Below are 12,841 nucleotides of genomic sequence, written 5' to 3'. Positions count from 1 at the left end.
TTAATCAGTTTGTGAGTGTACAGGAACAGGAAGAAGATAATGATTTTGAAATAGGATTGATCAGAGACAAAGATGAAGAAGAAGATCAAAAGCAAGCCAAAGAAAAGCATCCTGCAGCAGAAGAAGAACCTCAAGAGAATGAAGACGTTCCTCACCAAGATGAACAGGTGAATGAGGAACAAGCTGAAGAGGAACAAGCAGAGGGAACAGGACAAGAAGCTCCTCAAATTGGAGTTCCAGCAAGGGAATTTCATCCCAAGCCATTCAGGTATAGAGGTTCCCATCCTACTGATCTCATAATCAGTGACATTGGGAAAGGAACTCAAACCAGATCACAAATGAGGAACTTTTGTGCGTTCCAAGCATTTCTATCCATCCTAGAGCCTCGAAATCATCAAGAAGCCTTGGGAGATGCTGACTGGATAGTAGCCATGCAAGAGGAACTAAATGAGTTTGAAAGGAACAAAGTCTGGCACCTTGAGCCAAAGCCTAAGGAAAAGAAGATCATTGGGCTCAAGTGGGTGTTCAGGAACAAGCTGGATGAGCATGGTACCATTGTAAGAAACAAGGCAAGGTTGGTTGTGAAAGGCTATAACCAACAGGAAGGTATTGATTTCGATGAAACCTTTGCTCCAGTAGCTAGATTAGAAGCTATTAGAATCCTAGTAGCTTTTGCTTCTTTTATGGGTTTCAAACTCTATCAAATGGATGTGAAATGTGCTTTTCTAAATGGTTACTTAAATGAGGAGGTGTTCGTAGAACAACCTCCAGGTTTCGAAAATCCTAAGTTTCCAAATCATGTCTTCAAGCTTGATAAAGCTCTTTATGGGCTTAAGCAAGCACCAAGAGCCTGGTATGAAAGGCTCTCAAAGTTCCTCCTGAAAAATGATTTCAAAAGAGGAAAGGTTGATAAAACCCTTTTTCTTAAATCTAGAGGAACTGATTTGTTGGTAGTACAGATTTATGTTGATGATATTATATTTGGTGCTACTAACAATGGTTTGTGCAAGTACTTTGCTGAGCTAATGGGTGGTGAATTTGAGATGAGCATGATGGGTGAACTAAATTTCTTCCTTGGACTCCAAATAAAGCAAACAGCAGAAGGAATAATGATTCACCAGCAGAAGTACATCAAGGAACTTCTGAAGAAGTACAACATGGAGAATGTCAAGACAAATCACACACCTATGGGAACAGCAACGAGACTTGATGATGATCCACAAGGAACAAGTGTGGATCAAACGACTTATAGAGGTATGATTGGTTCATTGCTATATCTAACAGCCAGTAGGCCTGACATCTCTTTTAGTGTTGGATTGTGTGCTAGATTTCAGTCTAACCCTAAGGAATCTCATCTAACGGCTGTTAAGAGAATTTTGAGATACCTCAAAGGAACAGATAACCTGTGTCTGTTCTATCCTAGAAGTGATGACTTTATGCTAAGAGGATTTACTGATGCTGACTATGCTGGTGACTTAGTCAACAGGAAAAGCACCTCAGGTATGGTTCAGTTCCTTGGCTCTTGTCTAGTTTCTTGGGGTTCCAAGAAACAAAATACTGTTGCATTGTCTACTGCAGAGGCTAAGTATGTAGCAGCAGCTGCTTGTTGCTCTCAAGTCCTTTGGATCAAACAACAGTTGCGTGACTTTGGTATTAAATTTAATTGCATTACTATCTATTGTGATAACACTAGTGCAATTTGCATATCTAAAGATCCAGTCCATCATTCAAGAGTCAAGCATATTCATATAAGGCATCATTTCCTTAAGGATAATGTTGAAAAGGGTTTAATTAAGTTAGATTTCTGCCAAACTGACAATCAAATTGCAGATATATTAACTAAGCCCTTGAATAGAGAAAGGCATGAGAAGATGAGAATGGAACTTGGGATGATTAAGTTATACTAAGAGAAATGCATCAAGTTCCCTCAGGTATGAAACTCAAACTGACGTGCTTAAACTATTGTATACTGTGCACAAGTGTTATATGTTTAATTACATAGTTAAGGCAAGTTGTGAGCAGGAGTAACATTTACTAATGGGCATGTAAATTTGAAAGTCATAGATGTTAGAAGTCCAAAATTGATTGCATGAGCCTTATTGAATTGTTCCGTGTATCAAGTTGTATTTGCAAGCAATTTCATTGAATTCAAAAGATAAAATTGTTGTGTTTATCTGATTTTCAAAATTCAAATTTTTTTTATCTAAACACTAAATTCGGATGAATATATCAAAATTCATCATTATCTTTTGTTCAAAAGTTGCCCACATCCATTACTCTCTTGAAACACGGTTTACGTTTCCCTAAGCTATAAATAGGAGTGTCAAATCAACTAAATTCACCTCACCTCCCAAACGACACCTCACTTATTCACTCCCCCAAGTTACCTCCACCATAAAAACATGTCAGCCTCACCAAAAATTACACCTCACAAAAATTACCTTCTCTCTCATCACTCCGATCAAAATTTCTCACCAATGTCTGTCTCACCAAAAACCCAAGTTGAAGCCGAAGCAAACACAAACCTTGTTCCAGAAATCACCATGGAAATTATTCCGGAAACCCAAAATCTCGAAGCCTCCAAGCATGAGTTCCCCACTGAATCTAATACTTCTCGCAAGAGGAAAGCTGATGACATGCAAGAAGAAATCGAGAACATTCCGGAGATGGGTATCAACTATCGAGACAAACCGGCGTCCATGAAAAAGTTGGAGAAAAGCAGTGAGCACTTTGTAACAGGTGTGGTACTCAATTTACCTTGGTGTAGGTCTGTTAAGTTGTATGAATTGCTAGATTTGTTTGAGGCCCAAAATTGGGTAAATTTGTTGGGTGAATGTTTCAATCGGAGTTTGTATGTTGATGCTATGAAGGATTTCTGTAAAAGCTTTAAATATTCTAAAGGTGTGATTCATTGTTGTGTGCTTAAGAAAAACATTGAATTTGATGCGATGTACTTGGCTGAGTTGTTTGATGTTCCCAATACTGGTTATGATATCTATTTCAAGAACAATGTGATAAGAAACCCTCTTCCTGATGCTAATATAGATGAGATTGTGGAGTTTTTAGGAGGTGACCCAGAGGAAACCTACATAAACCACAATGACCTAACCCCACTTGACAAAATCCTGTTAAAATTCGTGTTCAATGACATTATCCCTCGTTCTCAAAAGAGAGACAGTGCCAACAAGCTTGACTCTGTCTTAATTTATTGTCTAGCCAAAAAGATCCAAATCAACTTTCCCTCTATCATGATCCAACACCTCACCCATTGTGTTCCTAAGGGATGGAAGGTGGGATATGGTAACCTCCTTACCTATGTCTTTGAGAGCTTTGGTATTTCTCTAACTGATGTTGAACCCCTGCCCCTCAAAAACACTGAGTACATACAGCCTATATTCCTTGAAAACCATAAGTTAAGGGTTGTAGATGGGTGTTTTGAAGTTGTGCAGGAGGAAAAGGAGAAAAGACCTAAGGAAGTGAGTGCACCATCTGAGGGGGAAGAGGAGAGAGCTACTGGGATCATAGAGGGAGTAGTGCAGGATATTCAGGAGGAGGAAGAGGAAAAGGTGGTTGAGGAAGTGATTGAGACAGGGGGAAGGAAGAAAAGGAAGAGTTTGAGGTTGATGAAGAAAAAGGAGACCTCTGCCCCCATTTGCATTGATATCTCAGGGGTGCAAGAGGATTTGCAGAAAGTCACAAACTCTCCTACTTCGGGCAAGTATGCATCTACTTCAGGTTTTGCAGCATTCAGTTCCCCACCGAAAGTTCCCAGCGAAGATGTGAAGGAGATGAAGGAGATGCTCCAGAAGGTGCTGAAGGAACAAGAGCAGTCAACAGTGAAGATGGAGGAACTGAAGAAGAGTGTGCTCACTCTTGATGCTGAGCTGAAGAAACTGGTCAAGAGCTCAGAACAGGGGAGACTGTCCACAGTGAAGGACATTGTGTCTCAAATCAGCAAGAAGCTTGAGGATCTTGCTGTTGATGATGACCAGAGCACTGCTTCCTAACCTCTCTTTCCATGCAGCCTATCTATGTTGATTACACTCTATTTTTATTTGTTTTTGGGAAACAATTTTTATTTGGTCTGTAATATTTTGGGCACTTTATTTTCTTTTGGTAAACTTGCAAATTTGGTACATTGGCCGATGTTTTAAATCGGTTTTGGATGCTGAATGTCTATAATGCTTTTGCCTATATGCTTTGTGAATGTGTTCTCTATATATGCATGCTTCTTGTCTTAACACTAGACCACTTGATGGTGCTGTGTTATGGTATACTATGCTTGTATGTTGGTTTTTGATAATGCCAAAAGGGGGAAAAGATGCAAACTATCCAAGGAAACTTAATCATTCTATGGTCTCTGTTCGAAGTCCTCTCAGCAAGCCTACATCTCTACAGGCAGGTATATGTAAATACAAGTTTTTCCATTTTTGCAATTTTTCTTCTTTTTGTTTTCTGTCTTTATTTTTATTAAGTAGTTCCCTTTTTGCATTGCATTATATTTTTGCATTTTCCCTCTTTAGTTTAGGATGGATTATCTTTGTTTCCTTGTAAGTAAGTTTGGATTGTTTGTCATCATCAAAAAGGGGGAATATTGTTGGACTTAATGATTTTGATGATGACACAACCTTACTTACTTACATACTAATAAAGGCTTGATTGTTTGAGTGTGTGATCGGTGCAAAGACTAGGAGATTTAAGTGTCGAGCAAAGATACCATGAGGAACAGGAAGGCCAGAAACAAAGCTATCCAAAAAGAAGAGTTCCCTCACAGGAACTGGCGCTTCAGAAATGAAGACTTGAGAAGAGAAGGTTCCCTCAGGGAACAGAAGCTTCAGAGAAGAAGCATCACCAGAGAAGAGAAGTTCCTTCCAAGGAACAGAAGCCTCGGAGTAGAAGCTTCATCAGAGAACATGAAGACTAAATATATTTTTATATTTTAGGATTTATGTAAGTATAAGATATTAAATGGCACTCGAAAAATCTGTGTGGAATTGGTCTAAGAAGATAAAATTGTGCATGCTAGTTTTTAGGAAAACGGTTGCAATCTAAAATGTTTATCTTTTGAAAGGGATTTTATTTCTTTCTGAATTTCGAAAATATCTTGTGCAAAAAGATTTTATTTTATTTTCTTATTTTCGAAAATATCTTCTGAAAAAATAAAATCGCCATGTTTTCCAAAACTTGCGGCCTACTCTCCCACGTTCTTCTTCAAGTCGTGGTTCTGCAAAATTGAGGAGTTCATGGTTCCTTAAATTAAGGGACATGATCTTCTTAGTGGGCATGAGTAGTGGCGTAATGGGTTTGCTGCACAATGAAGTTTTCCAAAGCGTTTATAGCTCTATAAATAGTTCATAATTTCTGTTGGAAAAACTCGTCCTTGCTCACATAAGTTTTCAAGCTTTTAATTGAGTCAAGCGTCCAATTCCACATAAGTTGATTAGAGTGTTCTTAATGTTCTTATACTAGAGTTTGTTTTTCTTTCGAGTTGTAATTGGGAATGGGGAAGTTCGAGTGAACATTTGTGTATGAGAAAGAGAAGAGAGAAAGAGAAGAGAAAGAGAAGAGAAAGAGAAGAGAGAATAGAGAAAGAGAAGAAAGAACAGAGAAGTGAGAAGAAAGAACAGAGAAGTGAGAAGAGAGAAAGAGAAGAGAAGAGTAACAAGTTGGGTGACTTGTTCCTCAAGGTCTCAAGTTCGTAGAGGAACTTGAGTTTGAGTCTTTAGCTTGTAATAGGATCATTTGCCCTATTCTAGTGAAGATTCTTTTCCCAAAATCCCAAGTGGTCGTGGTTTTTCTCCTTGTTAGGGCCAAGGAGTTTTCCACGTAAAATCTCTCTTGCATTCTTTAGTTCCTTCAGTTCTTTTAGCTAGCTTAATTTTAATTCCGCAAAAAGTTTGGCTAAACTCTTATACTACAATTCAACCCCCCCTTCTTGTAGTATTCATTGAAACAACAATTTCTCAAGCTGAACAAACCCCGTTCAAGCTCTCGTTATGGTCAATTCAAAAAATAAATAAAAAGGAAAAAGAGAAGAGAAAATTCCTCTCCTATGGCTGGGCATAGCTAGCGAGACATACCAGTAAGAAATTCAAGAAAAAAGAACAAACAAGTAAGGTCGCCGGACTTCTAGCCTACCTGTCGGAGTTTCAAAACAACAACAACGAGTTTTGTGAGAATTAAAAGAAATGGTGGGGCTACTTTAATTATTTGCAGTATTTGCATATGGAAAAAGAAGCATGTGGTGTTCATTCTGTGAAGGAATTTAAAGAAAGCTAATCACATTAAATCTTAAGCTAAATGGGCTTATTTCTTTACTTGGGCCCAAGTGTCTTAGCTTTTGACAAATTTTGCCCACTTACAAGAGAATAAGTCATGCTCTCGGCTATGCATAAGGCTTACCTCTCAATGTATCATGCTCTTAGCCGTCAATAAGTCGTCATCTATTGTCATACTTACCTCTCGGACTATTTCACAACTACATAGCTCCAACAATTAAAACATCTATAAAGCATTGCTTGGGCCTGGTCTTCACCCTATCAAGTCGCTCGGGACTCATTTTAGCCCTCGGGTATACCCAAAAGCCATTTCGTCTCACATGAGAACTTCTCAAATTTTATTCATTCCGCGTGACATCCGAATTTCATGCGATCTCATTCACATATCACGCGTGGGGCTAAATGTTTGGGTCTAGTCCCTTGTTCTAAGCCTAGTGACTTGAAATGACGAAAATACCCTCCATGATCAAGCCCATCATTAGTCATGGCAAAGTACGGATTTACCCCTAATCTGTCTACTCAAGTACAAGACTGCCACCTGAAAAGTATATTTATAAATAGCTCTCCAATCATTTATGATGGTAACTTTTTCCTAATTCTCTCTCTACTTTCTTTCTCTAAAGTACTCTCTCTCTCTACTTTCTCTCTCTAAAAAGTACATTCGCTGACTTAAGTATCGAAGGGGCTTTCTTGGGTCATACCCCCGGGGCAGTTAACCTTCTCTCTTTAGTAGGTCGAGGTCTCAGTCATCAAGGCGGGGCCGAAGGACACTTGGACATTCATTGGACTTAGCCTCTAGGACATCTTGATATTATTACCCTAAACCCGAGGAATATTCTGTTTCCAGAAACAGTTTGCTTCTCTTCTTGCTGGTTTAAGCTATTTTACTTTTGCATGCAGATGCCTGAGACAGCTAGGTATTACACTAAATATTCTAGTCAATTTTCTTTATTACGAAATGAAAAACACAAAGCATTCATATATTATAGGAAAATTTGTCAGAAGGGTCCATTTAAGTAGACTTTTTTGTTGTAAAGATTCTTTGATAGAAAAGGTGGCCCACAAAAGTTCCTTTTATTGCACTTAGGTTATGGCGAGGGTCTTTTGACCGGATTCTGCCCATTGAATTTTATTTTCAACATCTTCATTTCATCATTGTAATTTGTAACACTCAATAATATCATCCTAGCAATTTTTAGAGGCAGCCCCAGTTAATCTTTAAGATTGGGACGAAATTCGTCAATCTAATGGCATAATTGTAGTGTTGAAGAGCAGTTTGCATGCCACCTCATGAGTGAAGATAAAGCCAATTTAACGACCGTTTGTCGTTACTTCACCAACACCATTAAAATTCCCTCTGTTGAAAAGCTTCCTGCTTCTTCCTCCATTAAAGCTTCCCCGACCTCGACCACCATTGAAGCTTCCTGACCTTAACCATCATTTGATTAAAGCTTCCCTGACCTCGACCACCATTGAAGCTTCCCCCATCTTCACTCACCTTCCCCGATTTTAAACGAAAACCCTATGAATGAAAGATGAAATTAAGGGCATGGTCAACCCCAAAGGATAAGGGTGACTATGTCCTCCACTGAAGCACCATCAATTGAGTTTGATTTTTGAAAATGTAGAAAAAAGTGATGTCAGCGGCGAAAGGAGATGAGATAGCAAATGTCAGTGGTTGTGATGGTGGTTGTGGTGGTGAAGAAATGAGGTTGAAAATTTTGGAGTTGAAGTACCATTGTTGATGTGAGCTAGAGGATTGAGGAGAGAGAAAGTACTAGAAAAGAGGAAAAAGGAAAGAAGAAGCTAAACTAATAGACATCCTAGCAAATTTACAAACATATCCCAATTAATTTATTGAAGTGTCAATTTTACCCTTATGATTAACATATTATGTCAACCATAACGATTAACTTGTATTTCCTCCAATTTTTATTGAAATATTTTTTAAATTAATAAGCTAACCAACTAAACTAAATTTTTTGATATTGAACAAGGAAGGAGCGGAATGGAGAATGGGATAAATTCGAGAAGGACATTCTGGAAGCGCAACTCCTACTGGAAAGCGAAGGGAATGATGCAAAATTCAGAAGAGTTAGTAAACAATTAGAAGAATACTCACGAAATATGGCGATCTACTGGAGACAAAGGGCAAAGTTGAATTGGAACTATGCAGGGGATACTTGTTCGAGATATTTTTTTAATTTTGTGAAAGGAAGGAAAGCTAGGAACAAATTGGAAGCAATCAAGAACGATCAAGGAGACTGGATTACAAAGGAGGAGGAAATTGCACAAATTGCAAACAATTATTTCAAGGAGATATACGGGCATAATGATGCAAACTCCCCACATTCTAGGTATTTTGATATTGAACAGGGAATAAGAGGTATAACAAATTCACTTTCTGAAGATCAAAAGGATCTACTCTCCCAACCTTACTCAAGGAGAGAAGTCAGGAACGCCCTCTTTGCTATGAAACCGTGGAAAGCGCCAGGCCCAGACGGAGTCCCTGCTTTTTCTTTCAGAAAAATTGGAGTTGGATGCAGGATGACGTGACAGAGGCCGTGTTATCTGCTCTCAAATCAGGTAGCATCTTAAAAGAATTGAATTGCACAAACATAGCCCTGATCCCCAAATGTGATAATCCTGAATCTATGGATAAGTTGCGGCCAATTGAACTTTGCAATGTTGTTTATAAAATAATCTCGAAGTGCATCACTAATAGACTTAGGAAGGTTATGAGTAGTTTAGTGAGTGAATTTCATAATGCATTTATCCCAGGAAGAGCTATCTCAGACAACATCTTACTTGCTCATGAACTGTTAGAAAATATTAGGAAAACGAAGAAGGGTGTTAAAGGGAAATTAGCAATTAAGACAGACATGAGTAAAGCGTACAATAGAATTAAATGGGATTTTCTAGAGAAGGTATTACACAAAATTGGTCTACGAAACTTGATGGTGAAGACCATAATATACTGTGTTAGCACTGTTTCTTTTTCTGTTATCATCAATGGTTCTTCCCAGGAAAAATTCAAACCTAAATGTGGACTTCCCCAAGGCAATCCGCTCTCCCCGTACCTCTTTATCCTCTGTATGGAATGTCTTTCAGGCCTTATTAGAGAAGAGGAAAGGAAAGGTGGAATTGTAGGGATAAAAGTGGCACAGAAAGCTCCAAACATTAGTCATTTATTTTTTGCAGATGATTCGGCCTTTTTTCTACAAGGGAAAGAAAGTAATGTTTTGGCTCTAAAAAATGTGTTAAGCACCTACTACAAGGCTTCAGGACAGGTTATTAATCAAGGAAAATCTGTGCTGTTATCCAGCTCTAATATGGGTGAGGAGGAGATAACAAGGTACAGTGAGCTTCTGGGAATCAACAAGAGCAGCAGCTTTGGAGTTTATCTAGGAATCCCAGCCGATTTTGGTACTTCTAAGCAACAAATTTTTAGTAAAATTGTCGACCGAGTTAAGGAGAGGTTAAATGCTTGGAACTCGATTTTCCTATCTCATGCTCGCAGGTTGACTCTGATAAAATTTGTTTTGTCTAACCTGGGGACTTATGTACTATCAGTTTTCAAATGTCCTGCTACCATTTTAAAGAGAATCAATAGCATAATTGCAAGGTTTTGGTGGCTGGGAAACAGGAATGGGAAGGGTATTTACTGGAAAAGGTGGTCACATCTAACTCAGGCAAAAGGAAAGGGAGGATTAGGCATCCTTGATGCTCGGTTCTTTAATCAAGCTCTCTTAGCAAAACAAGGGTGGCGCATAATAAACGATACGGAGTCTTTATTTAGCAAAGTCTATCAAGCTAAGTATGACATTAACAAGCTTTCTCTTTTTGAGGACTCATGGTATAGAAGGAAGGTGGGTTCGTGGGGTTGGATTAGCATTAAGTGGGGCTTGGATCTTCTCAAGCAAGGGTGTGCGTGGGGTATAGGGGATGGGTGCTATGCAAAAATCCACCATCCCTGGGTATTGGGTGCACTCCCAGATTGGAGATGTCATGGCTGCTCTAATAATGACAATGTAGCTTCACTTAGGATTACAAATGGTGACTGGAACTTGGAGCTATGCAAGGATCTCTTCACTAATGATACTGTTAAAAAGATATTGAATATCAAGGCTTTGGATGAGGGCTTTGAGGACTTGATCATATGGAAGGGAGATAAGTGCGGGAACTATTCTGTGAGGAATGGCTACAAAGCACTCATTGAGGACAATCTGAAGCAAAATCATAGAAGTACAAATGGAGTACAGGACAAGATCAACTGGAAGCAGGTCTGGAGAATGAATGGAACACCTAGGCAAAAAATATTCTTATGGAAAATTCTTAAAGGTGCCTTGCCTGTTGGAAGTGAGATGAAGAAGAGAGGATTAGGAGATAACCATTTCTGCAAACTGTGCTTAAAGGAAGATGACAGCAGCAGTCAACATCTAACATCTGGAAACCTTAGAGCATATCTTTAGTGATTGCTCCTTTGCAAGTCATATCTGGAAGGGCTGTAGCTTAGGGATCAATCTCTTCCAGCAGAATAATATACCAATTGCTGAATGGATATACAACTGGTTGAGAATGTTTAGTAATAAAAACAGCAATTTGGAAGGAAGCTCCCAGCAATTTTTAGCAGCTCTGGAATGCATATGGGAAGCTAGGAATAATAAGGTATTCAGGGATGTTGATCCAAATTCCATAGCTGTTATAAAAATCATGGATCACGAGATGAACTGGAATTACAGGAAGGTGAAGGAAATGGGTGATGCAGCTGAGATTAGATCTGAAGCTGAGACTAGAACTGATACTGGTACTGATGGCCCACAAGGCTTCGAAAAGGTCAAGGCACAAGGTCAGCATGGAAAAGATCAATTTTCTGAGTGTATCAACCTGATTACAGGTTATGGACACTGTGAACAGGCCATCTTGAGCATCAGTCAGGTTGGCAACAGGAAAGGTAACATCAGGTGGAGTTGGAAGCTGGGGAATGCAGGGATTGATCATGACCATGGTAAGGTTCAAATGCAGCAGCAGGATGTCTGGAGTCTATTCTCAGAGGCTTGCAAGCAACAGCTAGGATGAAGTTTTGGCATTTGAAGATTGAAACCACAGATAAAAGGGCCCTCACATGGATGCAGGGGGATAACATTGGCTTACAGGAAGGCAGAATGCTCACTAAGGAAATTAGTGATATGTTAATTAGGTTTCACTGTGTTTCTGTTAGTTGTATTTCTTGTAGGGGATAGCTTCCCTTTTTCCAGCTGTTAAAAAAAAAAAAAAAAAAAAAAAAAAAAAAAAAAAAAAAAAAAAAACTAAACCAAATTTTTTCAAAAGGTACACTACCTTGGTCGCTTATAACCCCAAGCAAGCAGCAGAAGACATGTCAAAGGCTTTACATGGTAACCTTGATGTCGAGGAGGAGATATCAGCAATTCTTGTGAACGGTAAAAAGAAACAATTTGGGCTATTCTCGAAGGAGTTTGTACGATTATATGGCTTACGCTTGCTTGGGACAACTAGTGCCTGGTTCCTACTAAACATTGCTTTCTCTAGCACCCAAATTATTCTACAAAAAGATATCTTCTTGTACGCCGAATGGATCCCTAGTGCACGCGATATGAGTGCTATTAGAGAGGTCTACAAGGTGGCTCGAGCTGCCCTATGTGGGGTTGTCCCTGGATACTGGTTCACTGTCTCCCTAATAGATGTATTGGGCCGAAGAATCATCCAATTTGTAGGATTCCTAAAGATGACAACATTCATGTTCATTATAGCCTATGGGTACGAGGGATTGAGGACACAAAATATTCGTTCAAGTCTTACATGGATTTACCTTCTTCTGCGCCAACTTTGGGCCTAATGCAACCACTTTTGTGATCCCTGCTGAGATATTTCCAACTAGGTTGAGGTCAACTTGCCATGGTATATCGGCTGCTGCAGGTAGAGCTGGGAGTATAGTTGGAGCATTCGGTTATTTATATGCCTTCCCAAGAGAAGGACCCTGCAAGAAGGCCATCAAACTTTCCAAAAGGTATTGGCAAGAGGAATACTCTCTTTCTTCTTTGTGCGATCAACTTTGTTGGCATGCTATTCACCTTCTTAGTGCCAGAACCCAAAGGTAAATCATTGGAAGAGGTATCGAATGAGGTGGTTGGTGAAGATCAAGAGGAAGCTTATGAAGGTGGAAGTTTTTGTGATGTATGAATATTAGAGAAGTTCTTGTGTCAACTCCAAAAGCTTTCTTATAGTTATTTCTTTGCATTTTAAAAAACTAAATATCCCATTTGATTCAAAGTGGTGTTTTCACTTTGAAGTGTTGATTATGCTGTATATAATAACAAGACTTTGAATGTAATTTTTACTTAGATTGCTTAAAATGATTGTAAATTTATAAATAGTTTAAGGTCGTAAATTATATAAGTTGACTATGCTACCTAAGCCTTTTTAATGTTTTTGACAGAAAATGTATTCATATGGTGTTCATTGACAATATTTGTTGAGTTATAGATGATAAACTAGTTTAATTAAGTTGGTTAACATCTAGGTGGTACTCAACAAGAACTCAA

The 12,841-nt window shown here is 38.8% G+C and overlaps 1 protein-coding gene across 1 annotated transcript; it reads left to right on the top strand.

Moving 5' to 3' along the window:
- The first annotated feature begins 11,655 nt into the window (after positions 1–11,655).
- LOC145581114 (low affinity inorganic phosphate transporter 2-like) lies at positions 11,656–12,135 on the top strand. The gene has a single exon (XM_081638179.1). The coding sequence runs from the start codon at positions 11,656–11,658 to the stop codon at positions 12,133–12,135; it is 480 nt and encodes a 159-aa protein (XP_081494305.1).
- Positions 12,136–12,841: the final 706 nt, after the last annotated feature.

Source organism: Chenopodium album, chromosome 15 (assembly GCF_948465745.1).
Source record: "Chenopodium album chromosome 15, dcCheAlbu1.1, whole genome shotgun sequence".
Taxonomy (NCBI): Eukaryota; Viridiplantae; Streptophyta; class Magnoliopsida; order Caryophyllales; family Amaranthaceae; genus Chenopodium; species Chenopodium album.
This window is presented reverse-complemented; position numbering and strand designations above follow the sequence as displayed.